Source organism: Netta rufina (genome assembly GCF_964035555.1).
Source record: "Netta rufina genome assembly, chromosome: 3".
Classification (NCBI taxonomy): domain Eukaryota; kingdom Metazoa; phylum Chordata; class Aves; order Anseriformes; family Anatidae; genus Netta; species Netta rufina.
The window spans coordinates 36434151-36461348 of record NC_140125.1 but is presented as its reverse complement, the minus strand read 5'-3'; the positions used below and the strand labels follow the sequence as shown (position 1 = coordinate 36461348).

At 40.8% G+C, this 27198-nt stretch overlaps 1 protein-coding gene across 1 annotated transcript; it reads left to right on the top strand.

The window, feature by feature from the left end:
* Nucleotides 1-822: 822 nt before the first annotated feature.
* Nucleotides 823-25010, top strand: KCNK17 (potassium two pore domain channel subfamily K member 17; the record flags this gene model as incomplete). Its single annotated transcript, XM_084283420.1, has 5 exons — nt 823-1545; nt 12453-12567; nt 20913-21079; nt 21663-21831; nt 24715-25010. 5 exons carry the CDS (start codon nt 823-825, stop codon nt 25008-25010), a joined length of 1470 nt encoding a protein of 489 aa, XP_084139546.1.
* Nucleotides 25011-27198: the final 2188 nt, after the last annotated feature.

The following is a 27198-nucleotide window of genomic DNA, read 5'->3' as shown; positions in this document are numbered from 1 at the left end:
CAGCCCAGAGCAGGGCAAGAACCAAACCTTCTTCCAAGCTTACACTTACCCTTTAACCTCACTCAGCAAGCCCTTTCTCATCCTCCAAAATTTTGGTACCTTCCAGACAACACCAGAACGTCATCTGCAAATATTTGAGCCAGTCTCTCTGGAGATTTAAAATAGAAGGCTGACACACACGTATCCTCCTCAGGTGTACGACACTTCATTTCTGATTGCAAAGTGCCATTGCAGAGAATACTCAGGAATATGAGCCAGTCAGATTGTTAAAATATTACAAGATTCTTCAAAGATTTGTTGCGAATTTTAATCTCTTCTCTTCCTCCCCAAACTCCTTCTAGCAAGCACATACTTGATGCCTTGGGTTTTTATGCAGTCTTGCTTGTAGTTACAAACCCTGTGCCTCACGAGTAATTTGTTTAATATAATTTGAGTGTAAACATTAAATGTTCTATGACTAGTCAGCAATGTTTCAACAGGGTTATATTTAGTAGTGTGCTTTGTACAAACTGTCTGATTTTAATGTGTTTATAACATGAAAGTGCAGCTCTTGTCTATTTCTGTCTTAAATGAAAGAAAATTATGTACGTTTTTAATATATTTTCTTTCTGTGATATATTACGACTTTTTTTTTCAGTTTAAACATCATTCAGTGAAGAATACATTGAAAAGGTAGAGTTGAGACTGAGCAATGAGCAGCACAAGGTTGGTTGTTTTTTATGACTGTGTTGAGGATGATACAGGAACAGGGCTAGCATAGCATTGCCAGTTTCATGCTGGCAGAAGATTGCATGTGCAATTCTGCATTTTGTCAGTAAAAACATGAGCTTAAAGCATCTACCCCCCAAAAAATTGTTAGCATATTACCAGAACCAGTCGGTTGTACAGAGTCTGCTTGAATGCTGCCTTACTTACAACAGCACAAACACTCCCCTAGCAAGAAAATCACGGGGCAGTGTAGGAAGGCTTTACCATTCGACAGCACATCAAAGGCACCCCGCTCAGAAATTTAGTGCGTTTATTCCCCTTCAGCTCCCACGCTGCACCAAAACAGGTAAACGACAAACTTTTCGCACACCCAAAGAGATTGCTGCTCTCCGCGGGAGAACCGGGCGGCACCTCCCAGTGTCTGTACGGCACAGCCGTTATCAGGGACACCCGTTTAGTGCCCTCGGGGCACAGCCAGCCTTGGGGCAGGGACCTCCGGGGCCAGGGAGCTCCGAAGCCGCCCGGCGAGGAGGCGGAGGCCGGGGAGGTGCCGTGGGCCGGCCGGGCGCGGTCTCCTCCCGCCCTCGGCTTCTTCAGCCCCGCGGCGGCTCAGCGGCGGCGGCAGCCATGGGGGCGGCGGAGGCTCAGCGGCGGCGCTGGGGGGTGCCGGTGCTGCTGGTGGCCTATGTGGGCTACGTGGGGCTGGGGGCCGGCGTGCTGCAGGCTCTGGAGAGGCCGGCTGAGGTGCAGGCAGCCCGGCGGCTCCTCCAGCAGCACTGGGAGCTGCTCGCCAACCACACCTGCCTGCGGGGGGCCGCCCTGCAGCGCCTCATCCAGGTGAGCCCCTGCCCTCGCCGAGCTGGGCCACCAAGAGGGGGGCTTTCAAGGGGGCTTCTCTCGGCCCCGCCGGCTTTGGTTGGGGTTTAAGTGGTGGGAGGAAGGTGGTGGGGGGGTAGGACCTGGTGTTAAATGCAGGTGGTTCTGGCTTGCTGCTGAAGTAATTAAGGATGAGTTAGAGATACCCTGCGGCAGCTTCCAAGTGATGAGTTCTAACGGAAAGGCTTTGGTGTGGTAAGTTGGATTGCGTTTTGTGTTGGTGTCAAACCTTCTCCTCCTCCATCAGTTTTCTACCTGTTAATTAAAGGGAAGTGAAAAAATCCTAGTAATGCAGTGCAGATGTAAACCTCAAAAAGTTTCTGAGGTTGTTTGCAGGATGGCTGTAAAATACACAGGTGGACCAAATGCAATCTTACCGAAGTTCAAGTGGCTACATTTTGTGGTACAGAAATGAGAGAAACGAGCAAAATGGCCTTCATGTTCACTCTCTGTTTGAAATTTAAAAAAAAAAAAAAAAAAAAGAAAAAGAAAGAAAATATAATTTATAATATTGAAATGTCATAAATATTTGCCCAAACCATTCTAGATCAGTGAGTTCTGGTAGTTGGTTATATGCTGCTTCTTTTGGGTGCCGCCTACCTGGAATAGGCACTGAAAAACAAAAAGTGGGGTGGAGGGTGCTAGCGGTGTTTGGTAGTGTCTGGAAGCATGGTAGCTGGTCATCAGAGCTTAAAAGACCTAAAAGATAAATATTTCCACCACTTTTTTTAATTTCTCCGGCAGAGATAAATAAATAAACCAGAAATACATCAAGCGGATAATCTTATCAGGAGTTTCAGTAAGACAAAACTGTGCTGAGAACCTGTGTCAAGCTCTCATCCTTTGACTTTCTAGATGGTAAATCCTCAATGGCAATCAGTAGCAGAGTGAAAGTGCAGATTGCATTGTCAATCTTCAAATTTGGTCCCTTGAAAGCTACTATGGTACCTACTCTTATTATTTATATTGTCTGTTGAGTACAGCTCCAGCTGAGGAATATAGATAGCCTTTTGAAATAATTAATCTGGGAGGTGTGAGAAATGCATCAGAGCTGACCAGCCTGGCATTGCACAGAGGCAGCTTCAGACTGAGTTTCATTCAGTGCCCATGGGGCTGCAAGGGATTTCTCTGGGTGAATGAGAGTAATGAGGTGATAGTAGTAGAGGAAGTAGTCTCAAGTGAGTAGGTGGAAAGGTCTTTACAATGTTGTTCTGGTGGTTCGTTTTACTGCAAGATGACCTCTACTAATTCTTCATACTGTCTGGTAGGCAAGAGATTAGGACAGCCACCCAAATCCCTTCAGACCAGCTACAGCTTTATTGTGCCATGTGAGTATTTAATTGTGACCTGAGCATGCCTTGGATGAGTACATTAAAAGAAAGTTTTGTTTCATTTTATACAGAATGTCTGTGCATGCATTCTTCCTTTGAGAAGCTGTAGTCCATTTGAATGGCTTTGTGTGCTATTTTCAATAACTTTCACAGTGAGAAATTTATCTTAAATAAATAATCCACAGGATTGCTTCTTTCCTGTACTCTTTTTTAAATTCCTATGTCACATTGCTCATTTACTGTAAGTGTGCTCAGAAAAGAAAAAAAAATTCCCTGTACAGTAAATTGCTTAATACAGAGTTTATCAGGCAATGCATCAATAACCCTCTTCAGATAACAAGTTTGTATTCTAGATACACAGCTGATTATTTGCAAATAAGAAAGACATATAAAGAGTGTGAAAACATAAAGCAGTGAGTGAATTTTAATTGCTTTGACATTACTGGCAGTTCCTTTCTATTTTCATACGGCTTTTCATCATAGATAATTCTAAACTCTATGTTTATTTTAAAGTGAATAGTAGCCAATATGGAATAAAATCCCAGTTTGCTGAAGCAATGTACAAACATCATTTTACAACCTGTTTATTGCTTAGTTCCTAGTTACCAGCTGCAACTGGAGATCTACTCGTCCAGCCCTTGTGCAGATGGAAAGCAGCAGAGAGCTCCTGCCTTGAGGAGCTTGCATGAGAGCATTGTGTGAGGATGGGCAGGAGGAAAGGCAAACAAACCATGCCATGGTAGCTAAACTAGAAAACTCATCCTGTTATTTCAGTGGCTCAGATCTTTCTGGGTCGGAAACAATTTTCTAATTAGCAAAACAAAAGAGAGAATGAGCTGGAGATAGCAGACCAACAAAAACTGAACAGCAGAGGAGTGTTAGAACTGTGTATATGACCTCTGTAGTGGTAGGTCCCTGCTTCCCACAGCTATTTTTTGTCTGGCTCCTCCCCTGCAGGGTTCTGCAGTTCTGCATTTTCTAAATAACTGAGGGTAGCATGTGCAACTGGCTTATGTATAACCACACACACAAAAAAAAACATGCATGTGTGCTACTATGTACATACATGAATGTGTGTGTGCATATGGGGAAGATTGACTTGCATTTTTCTTGGCTTTCATTACTTATGCCTAGAGTAAGGACAGCATAAAGGAGAATTGAGAGACTCCAGCCCCATATCCCTCTACTGTGCACCCAGTAACATCTGCTCAAGGAAAACATGTTTGGGTTTGACCTATCTCACCCTAGGCTGTTTTTCTGACACTGTAAGCAAAGTCTATGATACAAACACTTGTTAACCAAGAACAAAAGTAAACAGATCCTCCAGAGACAGTAGGCAACATACAAAGTGGACAGTATCTGGCTTGTTATTGTAAATGTGATGGTGGTCTTCATGTGGCAAAATGTGAGGTCACATCAAAGGAAGCTCTAAATTACACAGTTTGCAGAAGGTAGAAGCAGATGCAATAAAGCAGATTTCAGATTATGAACCCTCAGTACAGTGAAGAACAGTAACTGGACTCCACTGGGGGGAGGGAAAGTTATCCAAGAGTTGCAGACCAGGTAAGAATGATATTGATTACAGATTTGCGAACCTTTCCAAAAGTGTCCAATGAGTGAGGCTGCACTTTCTGCTTTGTCACATCTTGTGGAGCTGAGACCTATTCTAACCTTTGTGGGGGAGAGGTCTTAGCCACACTGCCTAGCTTGATGCACTTCTCTGTTTTACTGCCTAGGAGGAGTATACATAGCACTGCTGCAGCTGAGCTGTCCCCCGAGCATGTTCTTCTTCCTGCAGCATTGTCAGTAGTTTTAGACACTGATGTAGCTATAGGCACTGTGCTTTTCCACATCTCTTTTGTCAGAAGATTGTGTGTAGGGTCAGACTTGCAGCACTGTGTTGGGCTGTTACTGGGATATCCTTTTCATTCTGTCCTTGCCTTTTTTTTTTTCCCTGTAACCTTATCACCTAATACAGCTGTTTCCTGTATTATATTATTCTACCCACTTTCTACTATTGTAGATGCAAGAGGCTAATTAAGCCATGTCATTTACATAAATTGGGAAGGAAAAGATCAAATGTGAGCTAACAATACTCCTGCCAGGAAAGATTGAAGGTGTAGTGGAAAGGACCTAATTCTAAAGGGCAGGCCATAAACTGAAAGCCTGCAGGTGGACCTAGATACTGTTATCTCCAGAGTCAACAGCTAGAATCACATGAAGTTCGTGATTAAAAGAGCAACTAGCTCCCACGTGACTGGAAGATCCTCATCAATACTTTGGATTATGCTGACATTGAACCAGCAGAGTTTTGTGTCAGCTGTCAGGAAATAAAAACCTTCAAATGCAGTTTACTAAAGTCATCTTGTCCACAGACGATGTGGCAGTGGTTGACCATTAGGGGGTGAGTAACAGAGATCACCAGCTCCATAAGGGACTGTATGGAGCAGCATTGGATCCTTCTCTTGTGGAGCAATGATATTTTTATAGGACCCACTTTAGTCAAAATTTCCATTGGCTTGTCACAGGTGACACAGGGTTCATCCTCTGTAATTGCTCTTTCTCATTACCATTTTATCAAAATGTGTTACAGTTTTGATTAAGTTATAGCCAGTACACTTTTGCCCAGACCCATATCAAAGAAGGAAATTAACTGTTAATTAAAAAGAAGTGTGGTTATGTTACCAAGAGTATGTGCATTTTATGTTCAGTGCTTACGTTATCTGCTAGCCTTTGACAGAAGTTGTTAGAGAAAAATTTGTAGGAAATTGTTGTATAAAGCAGGATGGACAATAGGATAGTGGTACATTGCTGGACTTCTTGGAAGGTAAGGAGAAAATCTATGGATGTGCAGTTGTTTCTGGTGAGTCAACTCACTCTTAGGTCTTCTGGTTAATGATGTAATGTCAGGTACCTGTATTTAAAAAGGCGGACTTGGGACACCATGCTAGCAGCAGACATCTAAATACAGGGGGTGCCTATCAGAGATGTTACATCTTCTCAGCTGTTTAAAGATGCAGGTTGCTCTTAGAGTTACTTGTCCATGATAGTCCATCCCCATCCTTTTTAAAGCAACTAAAAGGAAAATAACTACTAGAGAAAGATCTTCTCAATTTTACAGAGATGATGTAACACAACCTGCTGTGTTCTGTCCTGTAGGTTACATAGGCAGTGCCTTGTACCAGGTCCTATTTGCTCTTGAGTCACTCGTGTTCTTGGATTTGGGAAGCAATAACAGTGCTTTGGCCCTTGAATCATGCTGCACTGTCTTCCTAGATATAAAAACTTAATTTTCAGAAAAAGTGTTAGTGGTTCAGGGTAGCAGTGATTGTAGCACTGTTTACTGCATCTCTTGATCCTTCCCCTTAGAAAAGGAAGCCTATGTGGGTTCTAGAAACCTTAGTGCAGATCCAGCACCGACAGTAAAAGTCTAAAGAAAACAGCTGGAGTCTATAATCCAGCATCTGTAATGAACCTTGTGCCTGCTTTTCTTTTGGTTAGAATTCAAGTAAGCTTCCACTCCAGGCCAGAACAGGGGACCAGAGCTCATAGCTGGGAATGGTGCAATCCGTAACCTCTTTTTTGAAGTTAATTGACCCTTGTCCTCACAATCTGAGACAAGATTAACATTAATATTTCCTTCTGATTACGGCTGGTATTCTGTGAAAAGTAAATGAGTGTTTATATATAAATATTACACATAATTTCTGAGGCACGATGTTTGTGAGTTTATATTTTGTCATTAATCTAAATGGTAGTTTGGTGGCTTGGAAATGCCTCCTTTCCCTCATTGATAGACACTTCCTCACCTTTATAATCTGAAATTATACAGCTTTCAGGAGGCCATATACTCTCTGGAGAAGGTGATTTTATATAAGAATGTGTATGCTTCATCTAAACTTGGGAGTGAAGTTTCTTACTCCAATCACTTCTCATGCTTTTTTGCCTTCATGGAGAACTGCTTCCAAATGCAATTAGGAAATGCTGCTGTTGCCTATGAAGATATCTCAAGTTTACTGTGAACTCTGGCCAAAATGCTGTAGTTCAGAAGCACAAGGACAGCAACAGTGACTGGAATCATAGTTTATAAAAGTCATTTGTGTGACTCCTTCCATGATGCTTTCCTCCAGTAAAAAATTTTTGCCCAGAAATGTGAGAGAAATTTTGAGCATAGTCCAGGAAGAGTTAGGAATTCTCGTGGGCATCCTTTGAATGGTAATGATCTTCCATGGCTTCCTGTTCCCCCGTGTCACTTTGTATCTTATTATTGGTTCTGGGGGGAAGGAGGGTGGCAGATAGATCAGAGTCAGTCTGATTAATCATTTTATGTAAACTTTGTTTCTCTTTCTATAATCTTCACAGCAAAGAATAATGTTCAGGAGAAGGTAAAGATTGTGAGGAAGGCAGCGTCTCAGCTCAAGTATACACATGCATTCATTCATCATTGCTGACTTTAAGTGCATTTTTTGAAAGCTGTACTCAACTCACCTGAATCAGCACAGATCTGAAGAATGAAGTTTTCAGTTGGCATTAAGGAGGTCAGAGTAAATAATGTTTTTCCATTTGGCAGCCCTTGCTGATCAGAAGCCATGCTGCAGCTACAAGCTGGTGGTGGAGGGGCCCACATGTGATAAGAGGGTTTAGAAAAGAGGAAGTGGATAAGCTGGGAGTTGCCCAGAACTGATAACACAACACACATGGTGAATGAGAAAAAAGATGTGGCTGAAAGCAAGAGTGACTCCACAGCAAATGAAAAATGAATAAACCTGTGTTTTTCCGGGAAAGAAGAAGATGTAACTCAGAAATTTTGAAAGAGAAATATACTCCGTAGGCTGTAGGTATTAAGCTTCTGGAGGTATTTACGTAGGCTACCTCATTCCTCACTTTTTTTTTCTTCTCTGAAGAGTAAAAACTCTATTGGAAGTGTAATTCAAACAGGTATTTTATTTTTTGCTGGTATGACTGTAGCTATATTGATTTTGTTGGGGCAAAGCTCTGTGGGGTGGTTTTACAGGAGAAATGAAGCATTCAGTGTCAGTCATTTGTGAAAGTACAGTCCCAAAGCTGAAAAGGGCTGAAAGGCAGGATGAAGCAGTGATTTTATATATTTTTATTTGTGTTTCTTTAACCTCAATAAGGAAGTTGGGATACTGTTGTTTTTGGATGCTCCTGGAGGAAGAACCAGCAATGGTTATTCTAACTGAATAGAGAGAAGGAAAGAAGGTAATTGCCATTCTAAAATAAGTTTATGTCTGAAGCACATTAGACAAGGGAGTCAGCAGAAATCTACAGCTTCCTCATGGAGTTACCAGTGGGCTTGAATTAAAGGAGGGAATTCCCTGCAGAAGGACACGCCAAACTAGGCTTTAATTTGTAGTGGGATGTAATGATCTAACATAAAGGGTGCACTTGCAAGTATTAGTTTGTGATGTTCCTAAGTGAAAACTTCAGAGCTTGTGGCTGAGTAAAACCAAGGTGGAGGCCAAATGTAAGTAACCAAAAGCATGCTTTTCACAGAGGTGTTGGGACAGACATCTACATTTAAATGTTTAAGTCATGTCTTTTTTCTAATTGCCAGCTGCAATGAGACTTGACCATGCAAGTAGGCTTTGCGTGGTACTATCAAGAAACACAGCAGCCTAGTTCATGAAAAAATGTGGCAGCTTGCAAAGCTTCATTGACTTGTGAAGCCCAAAAATATCAAAGCTCATCATTTATAAATCCTATAGCAATTCCACAAAAACCTCTATAGGAGGGTTAATATGATACGTACAGGATTTGTCAGCAAAGTAGACCCTGTGACTAACAAGTTACTATGATTATTTTAGAGGGGGGAAATAAGTGCAAAAAAGTTACTTTCCTATGTTACGTAGCTTGTCTGTCTGTAAAAACCAAAGCAGAACTGGGTTCTGGGTTATTTTTTTTTTTCTGACTATTTTAACCACCCACTGTTTCCTTCCTATACTTCTGAGTTACATGCATGACCTTTCAAGTTCCTGAAATATCCAGCCCAAACCCCACAAGTTCAAGATGAATTGTGTTCAAGCATTTGGTGATGGTGACTAGTATATTAGGTCAAGCAGATAGCACTTTTTTTGAAAAATGGGTTTGAAACCCTGCTTCTACTAGGTACCTTTTAATGTATCAGGTTTTAGAGAAGACACCATGTAAATGATTATCCTAAATAAAAGAAAAATAAAAATCCTTAGTATTTCTCCCCCAAATCAATGTAAAGCAAAGCAGGAAATGTCTGGTTCTCAAAACCAGGCTAAAGAGACCTAGCAGATGTCACCTAATGTATGTGATTCGATTCTTGCACCCACAGGCCAATTTTTATTTTTTTTGGGGGGGGGGGAGGGGTGGTGCTTTTGCAATGAGAAAAGCGGGGAGAATCCAGCTGTTGTACTTGATCATTTATTAGTTGGGTTTCTCCTATGTGTTCTCTCAAAATGACAAACTACTTTTAAATTTATTTCTTTTTGTGAAAAAAGTAACCAAAAGCAGATGCCTAGAGAAGCCTGTTAAATTAGTGCAAGTATGCACTGATATTTCTCTGCCTCCTCAGCCTCCAGGAGTTTGCGATCCAATAACTTGCTGTGCCAGAGGTAATTTTTGTGTATTAATAGCCATCTGTGAATTTCTTTCACAAATCTGCCTATATAGGCACATCTGTAAACTCCATCACTTCTGCTCTTCTCAGAAGAATAAATTTTTATTTTTCCAACATTGTTGCTGTGAATCAGAGGTTGTCTCTGAATATTGTAATAAAAGTCTTACATTTAAAAAAAAAAAATGTTAGTATTGTTTTCTCCACCTTCTAAGAATCCTCCACTTTCAGGGTTGCAGCAGTAGCTCTGTTATCCTGCCAGTATTCAACTTGACATTTTTCCTGGGAGTAACAGTTTATTCAAGTGGTTTTGATTTTCATGATTATTCAGTGATCCCCATATCAGGTTGTAACAGTCACAGTGATCCTCACAGTTAACCATGTTGTCTGGATGTTTGATAACAAGATTTAACACAGAAATGCTTAGCCAGAGGCTTACTGCTGAAGGCTCTTGAAGACCTCTTGTAAGTATGTGAAGTACCTTAAGCCCAGAAACAGAAGCAGTGGGCACTGCAGGCTCAGTGCTTGCTCTGTGCCAGCGAGTGAGCTGTGTGTTACCTCCTCGTAAAGGTGAGTGCAGGATCATCATGCCATTCACTGCAAGTGCTTGAGCCTACCTGTCTACCTCTTGAGACAAACTATTTCCTGGCAGTAGCATTACCTCAGGAGAAGTTAACACAGTGCAGACATTTCACTGTTGAAATCACTGCAAAGCTAGCATGGTGCTTACACCTGCACAGTCTCTTGTCCTAAACCATGCAGAACTGAAGTGATGCAATGATGTGAAATTAAGCACTTAATGCTTTGGTTCCTGTGACTTGCTTCTCACATGACATCCTGTTCAGTTTGCTGATTTCCACTTCCTATGTGGAGAAACTTTCAATTCTCTAGGCTAATTCAGCCACAGTTTCTTATCCTCTGGTTAAGGTGTCTGAAGTTTCTGGCTTTAAAAACTTGGTATCATGTAATGTTGTCAACTTCTTAGCTTGTACCAGCAGGACAACAGGCAGGAGAATGGAAAACATGCTGTATGCAGAGGGGCTTCATACCTCTATCTAGCCAAGCTGGTAATTTATCTGAGAGCTGGACTGTTGGTGTTCCAGCATGTATATACGTCTTCAGGATTAAATATATGGAACTGCTGAGATGACAGGCTACACAAGGAAAGTTTGAGAGAATAACAAGCTTTTTGTCTTAAAATTTAGACAATAGTTTCTCACAGGGAGAAGGGAAAATACAGATCTGTCATCTATTGAAATTTCTAGTGTTTCCCTTGGCATATGGTTTGTTTAGGGAGTTATTTTATATTCTTGGGCACCCTGATTCCTGACTGCAGAACTGCTCTTAAACCTGAGGTCAAACATCATCAGAGATCATGGAGAACAGAGAAAGGTCAGAGCCTGCATCCCATACACCCTGACGAACCCCAGTGCAGACACTGGCTGTGGAAGGAGTGGAAATTACATGCAATCTATGCAAAACGAATCCTGCTGCTGGAGACTTCCTGATGTAAAATCTTTGTCTCTTTCTCTCCCTCTTCCCTTTCTCCTCCTCCTCCTCCTTCCCCCCCCCCCCCTTTTTTTTTTTCTAAATATATTGCTCAACTCAAGGAAGCAATTAACTGAGGGAAGCATAACGTAATATAGCATCTGATTCTTAGCCCTTCTCAGAGTAAGGGCTCTCTCCTCTATCTTGTGCAGAGAAAAGCAGAAGAGCATTTTATCAGACTTTAATGGGTTATGATGCAACCCTGAATTGTTGCAATTAATTGCCTTGAGTTATGAGTAAGTGAAGGTAAGTCTGAGAATGACTATCAAATGGTGTTTCTCCACTTGGAAGAGAATGTATGTTGCTTTTAAGAGCTGTTCCTTATTCTTAGTGTGAGAACTAGTAGCTCTGGAGAAAAAAGATAATGGTCCTTATAATAAAGGTGCTGACTGAGTCTCTAGAAACTACTTTTAATTCACAGCCATGTATGATACCAGGAATTGCTTACAGCATAGCATGTCTTCGTCTGTAAAATGGGACAAAGCTGCTTTGCAGGCTTGAGGCACTGGTTTGCTTGATGGATGCACAAACCACAATTTCTTTGTAAAACTTACAGCTGCTGCAAGTCTAACCTGAGAGTGCTTCCTTTTATTAGTAATGAAAGCTTTATCAGCAGTCTTACAGTGTGGTAGGGATAGTGTTGGGTATCTGTGTGTCTTTCTCAGAGTTAATGAATTTTATTTATTCTTGACTACACTTTGCATTCAAGGAAATCACCTCCAAAAGATTTTTAGTCTGTGGGTGTGAAAAGCTTAGCGTATGTGCTGTGACTAATGTTGTTTTCAACACAAGTAGGTTCAATGTCATTAACTTTATTGGCATGAGAATGCATAGTCAGATGTGGGCAATGTTAAAATGTCTGTTACCTTATTTTGGCATAATTCTGTACACTTTGCCATGATGACATCTGAGTTGTTCCCAGGTGGTTTGAACAGAATTGAGTGTCCCACTAATCCAATCCATTTATTCATACATGGTGTGGTGAGGTGGGGACAGGGTGCACAATACTAGTGGGCTGGCCATTCTGTGTAGTTTGTCATATGTTACACTACATGCTTTCCACCCCAGTGTAGACAAGGTATCCAGCATGTATCATTTATGTTTGCACCTTTACTTGCTGCTCTGGGGGTTCTGCCTTTAGAATATGCTGTCTGGAAACACTTTCTTTTCCTAGCCTGTATGCTGTAGGGCAGTCAATAACTATCTGGAGAGGCTTTCGCTAGGCAACTCTTGCCCTCCAGTCTCTTCCATGTTTACCTGTATGATCCACCGTGTGCGCATGCAACTTTCTGTTATTCTGTAGATGCCATTTGCTTACAGTAAGTATGCTGACTTTTGGCTCTTCTGAGTTTGTGGGATCTCATGTTACTGTCTCTTTGCAGGGTATCATCGAGGCCTACAAAAGCGGCGTAACCATCCAGGGAAACACTACCAGCCTGGGCAGGTGGGACTTCAGCGGGTCTTTCTTCTTCTCCATCTCTGCAATAACCACCATTGGTAAGAGTTCCCCACTCACAGGACAGCCTTATAGGTGGGAAAGGAGCAGGAATGAGGATGTGTGCTATCAGATACTGTCCAGCCTTATGGGACTTAATATAGCTTGTCTATATCATAGCACTCTATAGTTTGTCTATGTCATGCAATGGGTAAGCATGCAATAGACTAGCCCTAGAACTAAGAATGCTTTGTTATTGCCATTGCAGTAATGACCTCTAATTAGATGCAGGAATAATTAGCTCAGTACATATCCCTATTAAGTTACTCAATTTTCTAGTCCTGAAGTAGTATTGCTTCAGGGTGCTGCAATACCTACACTTCCTGTCTCTCAGAATCACAGGGTGGTTGAGATTGGCAAGGACCTCTGGAGGTCACCTGGTCCAACCCTTGCTTGAGCACCCAGAGCAGGTTGCCCAGGACCATGTCCTGGCCGCTTTCAAAAATCTTTGAGGAAGGAGACCCCACAACCTCTTTCCCTATACTTTTCTATCCCTTTCCCAAGCCTAGTGCTGTCTGATAGGTAGGAGATGAATTGTACATTGAAATGAGCTTTTTCTGTTACAAGAAGAAGAAAGGATTTTGAAAAACACATAATATTGAATGCTAAATCCTTGGATGTGTTATTTGTGATTTATTCTTTCTTATTTCTACTTGTGTTGGCTGAGGGCCTGCATGTGTAGATTGAAGTCCCATAGTTGGATAAATGAAACAATTCAGTTAAGTCAAGTTCCAAGCAAATGAGTAATGTGAAGCTATGAAGGAGTGATGAAAAAGGGGGGGGGGGGGGGAGGTAGAGAATGGAAACAATAAAATGGATTTCGTATCTGCATTAGGTAACACCATACCTAATAATTGTTGATAGTGCATGTCACGAGTTCCCAAAACCATTAGTAACTTGCCCTGACATCTTTTCTTACTATGTATTATAAAAATGTTTTCTCACACAGTATTACAAAAAAACATGGGGGTAGAGGATGTTGTGAGATAGCTATTGAATCCATTAAAAAAAAATAAAAATCAGTTCTCCTCATCTATGTCACATCTGTCAGTTCTCTTCAATTTCAAATACATTTTAGATTCAGAACTTTCTATGTGCACCCACATAGAATATTATTTAGATTTATTTCTGATAGTCATTGAAGATGCATTGACTTCAGAACATTAAGCCCCAAAACAAGAGCTAACAGAGGACGTTGTGTTTTTTTTTTTTTTGCTTTGCTTAAAATAAAATAAAATTACTGTGATCCAGAGCATCTTTCAGCCCTGCTCTTCTTGCATACATTCTGTTCTGTTTGGTGTGTCTTACTACCAGGTACGGGTTGTACCAGATGATGGCAGTGGAGCCTCATCAGATAGGGCTGCAGTGGCTGTGGGTTTCCAGCATAAAGCCTGGGCAGTTCTTTCTGGCCTCCAGTACAAAGCAGTATCTGATTAGAGCTGCTTTGCTTGCCTCCATAGTTAATCCTGATTAAATTCTAAACTGTCTAATTTAAATTAATCACATTTAAGGAGAATCAAATTTGTAATGTTAAAATATAAGGGCTTTTTGTGATATTGGCAGAGATCTGGACTAAACATTTCTGGCTGTTACCCTGTGAAAGCCTAAGCTTTTTCCTTTTTTATTTTAGTAGGCTTCTTGCTCCCAGAGTTGGGGTGGTGGGGAGGGAGAACTTCGTATCAGGGGACAAAAGCACCAAGTGTTATAGCTACTTGTATCTTATTGTTTTAAAGCCTTTACTGTGATTCTAGGTGCTTTGCTAATAACTTTGCAATTGTTCATCTCTACACAGAGAACTTTCGCCTTTGATTTTCTGTGTTTTGTTTTGTTTTCCAATTTAAATTGCTAACTGTGTACAGGTTAGTGTCTTAACACTCTGTAGATGACAGTATGCTGTAGAAGGGAATACCACACAGCCTCACAGACCTCCACCACCTTGTGTCTAAGTTAACAATCCTCTTTGCAAGTTTATGCAAGCTCTTGAGATAATAGCTGGTGCAGCCTCATTGACTCAGACATCACTGCCTGGCTTAAAAATAAGGCTGATTTTGTGATGTCAAGCAAAGAGACAAAGTCCTTCCCAAAAAACTCAGTGAAGTTCAGCAGAGTGATTCAGTGATTCACAGTACGAAGCTTCATGCGGAAGGCACAGCTATGTAGGAGCTGACACTGTGGAAAAGTGTTTCTTAAGAAGGTTGTGGTGAGGTTTTCATGTTTCTCTGAAGTCCTCACCAGAACTCTCTTTAGGCTACAGGAAGGGATGACAGATTCTTTCCCCCGTTGACACCAGGTGATGGACACTACCTGCTTCCCCCAATGACACAGTTTATATCCCTATGACTCAGGATGTGGTCTTTTCTATGCTATGTTATCCCCCTCTTCCATTTAAATCAGAATCTCATCAACTTCCAGTAGCGATTAAAAGCAGTACATGAGTTTTGCTTAGAAAGCGTAGTAAGGTTCTGACCTGCAGGCTGGACATACTTGGTACTCTAATCCTGAAGTCTCCAAGACGAGATGTGTATGAAACAAGTGCCCCAAAGCCTGCATAATAATTGGCCAGTTTCATAATTTGAATGGAACTGCATTTATAATTTTTGATAATGTGGGATTGGCAGTCCTGGCCTTCTCTAATTCATTCTCCCCGCTGTTGTGCATCCTTCATTGCTGTATCTGCTTGTCACATCACTCCAGATCCTGTACGTTATCTCACTTTCTGCAGGATTTTCTATAGGGATTTTCTCTCTTTAATGACTTAGAGAATTATCTTAGTTCCCTTAGAGCTGTACTATTAAACAAAATTAAAGAAAGAGAAAGCAATATGCTGTTCGTTTTACCCTTCAAACTTCTTTATTCCTTACTGACAGTCTCCCCTCTCTGTTCACTCTCTTCCTAGTTAGCTAGGAGGAGGTTAAAGCGAGTTCAGAATGGGGAACAAGATTAAAGTTCCTAAAGTCATACCACCACAGGGTGGTGTAATTTCAGAGAAAATGGAAGGATAATGTCTGAGTTTAGATTGAGGTTACCTGTGCTAGCCTAAGAGAAGGAAGAATATTGTTCTCTCATAGCCCAACTGTCTTGCTTTATCTTAGGTGAGTGGATACCATTAGCTAGTGCTGCCTTCCCATTTTCTGACAGCAGAATTCATTTGCATTAATTTAAACATGAAACAAAGCAGTAAAAGCAAATAAACCATCTCACAGCACAAAGGAAAGTGAAGACTTCCTTCTGTCTTCCCTTCTCTGGTTAACCCAGTGTGAAAGCTCCCTACAGCAGCCCCCTGAAGGAGCTAACAAAGAGGCAAGGAACAGACTGTTGATGAGTTAGGGGTGATATTGGGTATATTGTTGCAGGTAATTAGTATGTTGCATGAATGGTTCCTACTGGAGGGGAGGAACAGCCAGTTCATGGTTGGAAAGTCGTGGAACTCCTAGCAGCAAAGGGCTTTGGGCCAGCAAGAGTTTGTCTCTAAGACTTTGACCTTCTATACTGCTGCCTAGCATGTGATGGAGCTCCTGTGGAATGGGTACCCTTTAGCCCACCAGTTAACTACTTTAAGACATCAAGGTGCTTTAAAATGTGGAATAACAGCCTACAGATATTTTTTACATTTAAACCCTCTGTGACCCTCAAGTATGTGCAGAGGAGTTCTCCATTGAATAACAGCATTCCTTTGATTTTTGATCTTTTTTCCTACCCTTAGCACCAGCAGAGCTGATGTAGGGGCTCATCTGAGTAGGAAGCAACACAACAGTCGATGGGAGGTCACTGAGGGATGTGAAGATTGCGCTCACAGAAACATCGTCTGAGTTAGCTCCTGAGAAATGACAAATTCAGTCTGCTTTCCTGACCACGTGCCATCTTGCTCCGTTGGGACTAAGCGTTGGGACTAAGCACACTATACAGCCTCCAATGTATACACAGTGTGAATATAATGAACAGAAGACTGCAGTAGTCATCTCAAGCATTATCCTGGTCTTTCACAGAAGGTTTTGAGTCATATGTTCAAGGAGTCTACAAACAGTTTTTGCTGTTGCCTGGAACTGGAAAGGGTCAAAACTGCCAAATAACTCTGCTAAAACATGTTTTTAGCGTATTAGTTACTGGTCTCTATCACAGCACCAACTAAAATGAATAGCAATGAGCATCTCCCCCATACCCACTGGTTCAACCTACCAGGATTAAAATGAAGTTTCCCATATTGGACACAGTTCCTGAGGTTCTGTCACCACTGACATCTTCTCCATATAAATTGGATTTAAATATTTTTATTTTTAACTCAATGCAACATTTGAATTTGTCATGAACACAACTCTCATTTAGCCTGAATTAAAACATTCAGGTTACTTCTAAAGAACACAAGTGAAAGAAAAGTTTAGATCTTCTGAAAAGTGTTAGGGGAGGAGCTGGCAGTATACTTCTTGCCAGGAGGTTGGTGGTTTGAGAGGTACTTGAGGGTGTAGGAGAGAGTATGGAGTTTCTTTCTGTGCCTGGGAGAACAGGATTGTGGCTCACCGGAGATCTCCTCAGCTGCCAAGTGGAGCATCTTTCTCAGAGTAGTTAAATGTGTAATGCAAAATAACGTAATCATAGCACTGGCATCCCTTACTGGACTGCCTAACAGCCCTGTGGATCAGACACTCATCTAAGGCAAGGTACCTGGCTCCCAGGCTTCAGTGAGTGTTTGAGTGTTCCAAGCAAAATACTGCCAACAGGTGAGGCTGAGAGCCCTTCCCTACTCCTACACAAGAACAGCCTGTTACCTTGAGATTATGACACTCCTTTGGGAAGTTATGGTTTGTATCCACTTAGGTAGGAGAAAGAATTAAACCAAAATCTCCACCAAAACATGTTTGAATGCACAAACCACTGATAAAGGTACTGGCTAGAGAAGCGACTTTTCACTGGCTTTTTTGTGACAACCTAACTCTGTTTATTTCCCAGCTGAAATTTGGTGAATTTGCAGATTATTTTCAACTGACAAAGCCCACTTTTTTCTTCCTTTTTTTTTTTTTTTTTTTTTTTTTTTTTTTTGTTCTAATTACTTTCTGCTTAAGATACTCCTTTATGGCGGAACAGTGAGAACTGGAGCCAAACAAGCCACCCATTGTCAGTAGCAGAAAGCAGCAGTTACATCTGCTGAACTGGGCGCTTTGCAAGTGGGATATTGCCATGTGAATTGAGAGATATTTCACTGGTACTCCATTAATCATACCTCAGTCTCTTCCCCTTAGCAAGTACTCAGAGCCTCTGAATCCATTATGCACAGGAATGTATTCGGAAATCAAGGTGGATTTACTGAAGGTGTGTAACAGAAGCACATAAGTAAAAGTGGATGTGATTGCTTAGAAATTAAAACACTTATTTTGCTTCTTCTGAGGAGGATTAAGTAGGACTTTATTTCAAAATGAGAGCAGCTATACAGGAATTTTCTCCTGCTGCTTCAGTGAAACCACTTGCACTTTGATTTCTATGTAGTTTTTGGTGAGCCTCCCTCAGTGTCCCCTGGGACAGGCATGCATGAGGTGAGATCCCAGTAGCAGGTCTGTGAGAGGTGTGACACTGCTGACACTGTAGTTTGTTTTGGTCTTTGAAGCTGGTGGAGATCTTCTGATGTATAACCCACAACAGTATAAAGCACCAATTAGCCTCATTCCCTTTGCTGAAGAGAATAATTCCCATTTATCTATTCCTGCTTGAGGTTTGTAACAACTACGGTTTGCATACAGCTATATTCATACCTATTTGTCTAGCCCAAAAACAAGGGTAAATCATCAGCCAGATATAAATTGCTAGCTATTTTACGTAATCTCAAGTCTTCTGTGCTGTTTGAACAAACCTTGCATCCTGTCTAAAAGGCTAATGGGATGTGGACTTTTTTGGCATGTTTACAGCAGCTGCTCACCAAGTCTTCAGGAAATTGTCTTGAGCCGCTGAGCCCAGGGGCACAAGATAAAACATATGCAAAGCAGGTCTGGTGTTTGGCATGCTGGACTTTCCTGTACACAGTGGATCTTCTTACATCATTGAATTTGCTCTTCTAAATTAAATGCAATGTACAGCTTAACCTTACTTGCTCTCTATTTAGCACTATGTGGGGTCCCCAAAATCCTGTGCTTCACCCAGTGATCTGAGATTACGGACCTTTCTTCCTCCCTTTCTTGATTTTTTTTTCCTCTTCCCCAGAGGCTGGATAACCTGGAAAGCTATGGCAAAAAGAACTGCCCAAGCCTCTACACAGCCTTTGTTGACTTGAAATAGAAGGGGAAGAAGAAAACAACCCTTGGGAATGGCTGTCCATAGGTGTACGCGACTCATTTTCAGATTTCAGCCTTACGTTAAATGCAGCCCTGCTCTGTCCCATCAGTCCAGACCATCCTGCAAATCATCCTAAATATCATGAAAGAGGAAAACTAGAACCCCACTGAAATGTGGCATAGTCAGTGTGGCGTGGATCACATAAGGCACGTATTCCTCAAATTCATTTTCATGGGAACATCTGTCTGATTTACTTGCCTGTGTGTCTCACACCTGTTAGTCTAGATAGGGTGAAATCCAGCAGAAATGACTGTCAGCAATTACATGGAGAGGGGGGAGTGCATAAAAGCGTAGAGTTACTCATAAGTAAAGAACACAGCATTGGAATTAAGGCTGCTTTGTGGTCTTAATTTAGACCCTTTGTTTGACTGCATTTCAAAACAACCTGTACTTACGTAACAGCATCCCATTCTTTCCCAGGGGCTCTCCCCCTTCCCAGGCACAGGCTGTTGGAGGCATTGCTTTGGTGTGTTACAGTGTACATTAAAAACAGGGACTTACAAAACATTCAAACCTAAAGTTATTGGAGGGGAAGCCATCCAGATTGTAAAGTTTAGAATTTGTTGGGATAGAAAAGAGGTGAAAATACATACTGAAGAACAGTTTGCTGCTAGACATTCTTCTGGGGGTAGTTTGCTAGTCTATGTGCATAATTAACTGTTTGTAGAGTTGCCTATGGTGAGAGATTTTGTCAGCACAAAGCTTGGTGCAGAATGCGTAGAAATCACATAGTGGCACTTCTTTCTATGTAGTTGGTTGGTGGCTTACTGCAGTCAGCATTGGATGGAGATTACTGAAGGAATGGGATCCCGTGTAGCCAACGGTGGGTGTTTGTGCCCACTTTTCTCATGTACAGAGCCCAGCCCTTGGACCTCTCCCTCCTGGGGGCTGCTCGTTTGTCCCAGAGCTACACCATCTGCAAGCACATTAACAAGGCATCACTGGTGGGAGCACCTCCAGGTTTCCACCAAGCCAAAAGTTGTATGTTGCTAGGAGGACTTAGTGCTATTCATGGCAAAGAGATAAGTTTTGCCAGGTTATGTCAATCTTGTGTATGGAGATACACAAATTGCTAAGGAGTGAAGATGATATTGAAATGTAGTCAAGGTCTCTGAATTAATTAATTCACTGTTCAGGTGTTCTTCATGTGCTAGTCCTTTCCTCTTCTTTAAAGCATCCTCTGAAATAAAATTAGATCTGATTTTCCTCATGGCGTAAAACACTTGAAATTAAAGAATTGTAAGTCTACAGATTTACAGGGTATTTTACAGAGAAAATGTGGAGAATAAAGACAAATATTGCAGCATTGTTGTTGAAGCCATGGTTGTCTGAGCCATAATATAAGCAAAGCTATGCTTGCTAGTCAGTATCTTTCATTAGATCAATTGGTGCAATTGGAAAAAATGCCAAACTTTCAAATGCATTTTTTTCTTTCTATCTTAAATTGAAGTTTTTTACTCAGGTTAAATATATAAATTGTTTGTCTTTATTGGCTCATGGCAAACAACTTTAACAAATTTAAGAATACAACTTAAACAAATTTAAGAATAAGGAGTATTTGATACTTGTGGCACAAAAAGGATTGTAAGCAAGGAGGCAGTGGTAAATTCACTAGTCCTGTGGGACAAAGGTATTATTAAAACAGTATTGTTTTGATTCAGAGACCATCTGACAGCCATGCAGGATCATTTACCAGCAAACCCGATGCCAACAATGCTTACAAAAACTGAACTAAACGGAAGTTTTGCATTTACGTCAAGTCCTAGCCAGGGCAGTGGGTAGGAGAGAGGAAATTCACTGGTAAATGGAAAAGGAACTAAATTAAATTATCAGGGGAAGAAATGTTATTTTCCAGCCTGCAATAGGATATGACAAACAATAGATGTAGTTTACAGTTATTTATAAAAAAAGGTCCTTTTGGAACAGTGACCTTCTCTAACTTTTGTAGAAGATGGAGGTTCACCCCCTCTAGGGGAGGAGAGCAAGCAGGGAACATTGTAGATTTAACACCTCATTCCTCTCTGTCCAGGCTATGGGAACCTAAGCCCCAGCACTGTGGCTGGTCGAATCTTCTGCATCTTGTTTGCACTGTTTGGGATCCCCTTGAACCTTGTCCTCCTGAATGAAATCGGGCAAGTGATGTTGCTGGGGGTTCAGCGTTGTGCCCATCATCTAGAGGAGATGTTTCGCTGGAAGGTAAGCAGTGACCAGGTATGCTTCTCTGTGAAGCTCAGGAGACAAATAACATTGTCTGGTATTTGGGACCCTCTGACTAACGAAGACAGCCTGCCTACCTTCTTGGCCAAAAAGGCAATAATACTCAGGAATAACCGGAAATAAATAAATTTAGTTTATGACATCCCTATAAGGTGTCAGATAAGGCCATTTACTAAATGATGGAACTTTTGTGATGAATGGCTTCCCTTACAGCAACAGAATTGCTAGAGCCATAGAGCCATTCACGGATATCCCATTCTGAGATAGCTTGTTTGTTTATCATCAGTTGTGGTTAGAATTACATATATAGGTTATGTGGGAAGATTTGTGAAATAGGTTTTAAAATGTCATGAACCTAGGATTCATGAAAGTAATGATCAATGTATGCTGACTGGAAGAGCCATCCTGTTTATTCTAGTGGAATGTGCTGAATGTTTGTGTTTTTATGGAGTCCGACATCATCTTCAACCAGAAAAAGTGAGCTCTACTTTCCATGCCACCTTGTAAGTCTTGTCTTTTTTTCTTTCTTTTTTTTTTTTTTTTTTTTTTTCTGTTTTACTAGATAAAAGCTGCCCTGCTGATGAAGACCTGTGCACTAGTATCTGGGTTGTTATTGTTCCTCCTGCTACCTCCCTTGTTGTTCTCTGACAAAGAAGGCTGGACTTATGAAGAGGGTTTCTACTATTCGTTCATTACTCTCAGCACTATTGGGTTTGGAGATTATGTGATTGGTGAGTAGTTCCAATTTCATTGTTTTCACCTACTCAGTATCAAAGCAAAAAGTGTGGCTTATCAAATTGGCAATATTACACTGTTAGCAATCGACACACCTGATGATAAATTTGTTGTGGTAGGTAAGTATTGGACAGGTTGGAGAAGACACGATTTCTCAGATAGAAATGCCACATGTGAAAGCACAAAGCAATCATTTCCATGTCAATGAGTAGTCTTCCAGCATTCAGGTGATCTGTCTCTTGAATCAGTACAATGCCAGACTGGAGTGCTATTCTTAATCACAGCAGTTGCTGATGGTGCACGTGGTGCACACCAGTGCACCAGTGGTGTTCAGTTTTAAGCAGATGCTACTCTTCATTACCATTATCAAACAGTGAACATTTCCCTGGTCAAAACCCCAGACAACTGCTTTCTAAAAGGCAACTTAAGTCACTTTGGTGTAGACTGTCAGGCACCAGGCACAGTGTAGTTTTCGTTGCCAAAACATTTTGTCAGAGGAAATGGGTTTGGACCCACGTCTGGTACATTTGCTGAAACACAGTACACACCTTTTTGATAAAGACTTTCTCATTAACAAGAAATTGATTATAGAAACACGTGCACCCTTGAATCCCTGGGAGACAGAAAGACATAAACACCTTACTATGGATTCTTTATATTCATTTCTTCATAGTGCTTCCTCGGTGCTTAGATAATTTAGTGGTGTTACCATAGAACTTGTCTATAGCATGTCAAAGTTATGACTAGAGCTTGTGTAGACATGCTTTAACTAGCCTGAATCAAGTTATCTTGGGTAAGGTTATCCAAATTGAGCTTAACAGAAGCTAGCCACTTCAGCATTTTATAGATGCTTCTGAACTCTGCACTGCAGCAGGTTTATTTCTCTCAACTCCTGATAACTACTTTTGAAGTTCTTCTCTAGTACATCTTCTCACTTCCAGGCATACCTTCACCTTTGTGGTACCTTTGTAACTAGCATACCAGCATAGATAGACTAGGTTCATATGGGAATAAGTGAATACATGTCTGTGACCTGTGGCATGTAGAGGACAGACCATTTGGGCCTTACAATCTTGTGTTTGTAGTTTGTCTCTACATAAAACTAAGCAAGGCCAGAGCATGAGTTCATGCATTATTTTGTGACTGTCACACTGTTTCCCTCTTATTGTGATTCCTGGCACTGTTCTGGGCCAGGTAAATTCTGAGGGATATCACATGCCATGTTGTTCCCTTTGGACACAGCTGCAGTTTCGGGAGAAACATGAGCCAGGCTGTGGCACTTAGAATTGAAGTTATAAAGTGGTCCCTAGCCTGTTTTATTTAGTAATATTGTCATGGCATCTCTTACTGGCCCTGAACTCTATTAATTTACACACTGAGTAAGTCCTTCTGTTAGAAGCATTGTGCCACATAGGTCCTAAACTACTGATCTTCTCATCCCCAAGATTGTACCTTGATGCACACAGATGATCTCTGTGGATAAAGCATTCTCTTTGGAAGACTCAAATAGTCTTTCTCTATTTTTTCATTTATTATTTAGAAACTAACAGTTTTTATGCCTTTGAATTTAGCACTGATGAAAGGTGCTTGTTTGAAGGTTGAATATAATACTTCTGGCAGAAATTCACCTTGATATAGAAAGGCAGCCCAAAGAGTAGTTACCACAGAAGTGGTTGGTAGCTCCCAAAGGTTTATCAGTGACTAGCGACAACCTCAAAATGCCTTGCAGTTCCATTATACTGAAAATATGTACAATGTATACAGAATATGTACAATGTATTCTGTACTATATAATAATACCAAATGCAAATAATTTAATGAGGCTTCACTGACCAGTTACTGCTTATCATAATCTTGTAGACCATAACAGTTAATGGACCACAATTTGGAACCTGCTGGTCTGTGCAGGCAATGACAGGATAGGATTACTACATCGGACTGGTCACAGATGATAAACACCTAAATACCTGCCTCTGTGGATGTCCTGTTTCAACCCAGCCCTATGTGTGAGTTTCATTGCAACTTGGGACAGGGTGTGACTTTCAGGAGCACAGAGGCACCATGTCATAGGTGTTAACTCCTCATGCTCTGTCCCAAAAGAATCAGGTGCTTTGTAGTATCTGCCATGCTACAGGTATTCAGCTATAAAGTGACAAACCTTTTTAAGGTAAGGAAAATAAATAACAGGATTTGACGAGCAGTAGAGAAAAAGCTGATGCAGAGACTCTACTGTCTCTAGTTTGTGCATTGTACCTTTCCTTAATGTGCCCCAGCCTGCTGCCCAGACACTTCATAAGACTAAATTCATTCCTTTCCTTTGCCTCTGTTATTATTTTTTACATGTATATTACTACAGTTGCCAGTTTAGCCCGTAGAAGCCTCTTTGCATGAAACATTGGGGAACTGTAACCAAAAATATGACTGCTCCAAGAGGATCACAAATCAAGCAATCAAGCAGAGTTAACATAATTTCAAGCTGTCTTCCAGGGCTCAGTTCTTACAGATTTTAGTACTGTTTGGGTCATTACCTCTCTTAGAGACTCACTCGCATCTGGCTTAACAAGGTATGTACACCAGTACATAAAACCTGCTTACCTCTCTGCTTGCAGGGAGCCCCTGTTACATACTACTATGATGTTGTAAAGCTGAGTGATAAATAGAGAAAAGAAACTATGAACTTAAATAAGTGAACAATTTCTCTTTAATATAGTCTAATTTTGATTTTATTTTTTATGGGTAGTCTTCACAGTTCCTGGGTCTATATAGAAATCACTAATATTAGGTCATATTTCTGTCCTCTGTCTCTGCTTTACATTAAATGCCTCCTTTGAGGTAAGTCTTGATTCAATGTAGAAATGTTTTGGGTGATTCTGTTGTAGGGATGAACCCAGACCGCACCTATCCAGGCTGGTACAAGAATGTAATCTCTCTTTGGATCCTCTTTGGGATGGCCTGGCTAGCACTGGTTATCAAATTTTGCATCAACTTACTGGAGAGCTCCAGTGACTTCTGTCAGTGTAACAAGAAGAGCACAGAGTTGGCAGAAGACTTAATGGATGATGGCAAAAACAGTATGACAGGACTTCATGATGTGGAGAGCTGCAATGACAAAGACACAGAAACAAAAGGACCAGATGAATGTCACATCTACACAGCTCCTGCAGAAGCACTTTAGAGAAGAAACATACTATTGGTATCTTATATTTCAGTGCACCAGAGATCACTGCTTAGAAATGTGGGAATGGAACTGACCCGATGTTCACACGGGGATGCAAACCTGTTTGTTGAGTCTGAAATGCTTCTATTCTGAATTGAACAATAGTAACAAAATATTTCTTTTACAGCACCACCAAGAATTACTGACAGGACTGTTAACCAAAAGTAGATTTACATAGATAATACCTACCCTCCCATATATGAGGTAAATTTTGACATCTGTACCCAGCACTACCCGTTGTCCTTTTCTTTGCGTGCAAAGTTCTTGAAGCCTCCAATTATATGTAGGGCATTTTGCAAATACCTCAACTAGAAAAGGAATTTAATACTGTGTCATTTAATACAGGAAGCAAATGCTATGTTGCCAAAAGGCACAGTGAAGAATCTTATTTTAAAGAACCTGGCAGTGACTGCAAGTGTGCTTCATCACCTATGTGCTTGTGCTTGTCAAAGGTGGTAATGTATTTCTGCTGCCTGATCATTAGTAGGTGGATGGCAATGAGGCAGAGCATGCAGAAGTGCCTAATAGTAATTAAATGTTCAATTTTCTTAGGGAAATTTCTACATCAGAGGTCCATTAACAAGAGGGTAGGTAGTTAGGGTATTCTTTACCACAGAATTTTTGCAGGATCATCCTTTGTAAAGTATTATGTAAACCAAATGTTATCAGCTAAATGCAACAGCTTATTTGGGTGCATTTATTCTTTTTCTTGTATTGGAAACCAGAAAAGGCGGACTAGAGGCAGTTCTAAGTGCCCATGTTTCCAGGTTTATCATGTGGCCAATGTTAGCAAGGGCAACTTTAATCTAGAAACAGACTGAAACACCTTTAACATTGATCAAGAGATTAAAAGAACCAACAAGTCTAACTCCTGCTGCTCTTTATATACCCATATCTATTCTTATTTTCGTATTTCTGCTGTGCTACTTGCATCCTAGAGCATTAACTTCGAAAATTTGACCATGGTAATAAACCAGAAGGAAACATTTGAGTGAGCCTTAAGCTTCTGCATTGGACTTACATTCCACACAGAGATAAAAAAATGAGTAGAAAGCACAGCCTGTTGGGCTATAAGGCTCAAGATTTAGAAATATACATAGCTGGACTCCCAGCAATGCAGTGAATGAAAAGTTTGCAGTCTTTCAGAAGATAAGTTCTGGAACATGTATCATGAAAAAAATAGTTCCCTGAGTAGGCCAGTCTGAGTGTCGGTATGTGGTAAAACCGATTATAGAAGAAAATGCAGGAAAGGAATTTGCTAGATCAAATTTGGTCTCTCAGCCTTTTCATCATCAGCCTTTTGCCGACTCTGTAGTAATAAATGCTCTCTCAAGTACTGTTTCAATAGGCAGCAGAGATACAAGAGGGAGGTAGTGGAAATCTCAGATTGTAGTTGGAAAATCAATGCAAAACAAATACAACTGAATTTTTTGAACATTGGGTAATTCATTAACAGCCTTCTGCATGATCTTTTTGGTTTCTCCTATGTTTTGTCTTGTTTATTTTCAGTGATGGACACAATGTATTTTTATACAGAAAAAGATACACAATGTATTTTTTATTAAGTCCTTAATGGACTGGCCCACAGTAAAGGCCAAAGTGTATTTTTTAAACCAAAGTGAATCAAGATCACACAGCATAAAATATTATGCCCTTTTATACATATCTTTTACACCTTCTTCCAGGTGCAAAACTCAGTAAATAAATTTGTATCTTAAAATCCAAATGCCTAGAAGGTGGTAGGAGTTTCTACTGTCAAATGATGGGAATGGCTACGCTAAATCTATTCCATGTTTAATTTGAAATGTCACAGGCTCTGGGGATTTCTACCAATTCTGCTCTTCTGTAAGAAGACTTGGCTTGAAAAGAGTTTCTTCTCGTCAATTTGGACGTCTGTTTTATGAATCTAATCTGCTTCAACACTCCCATGTGTTTGTAGTTTGTGGGTGAGGTATTCACAAATTCTTTAGAGATTTAGGCACCCCAGTCCCACCGAAGTGCAAACAGTTGCCTTAGGACAGCTAACAATTCTGAGAACTGGGAGGAAGAGGAACTCTAGGAGTAGTCCCCAAAAAAGGGAAAAAACAGTAATTCTTCATAAATCTCACTGCTTCCACTGTGTGTAAGTGTTCATCAACAAACAGAA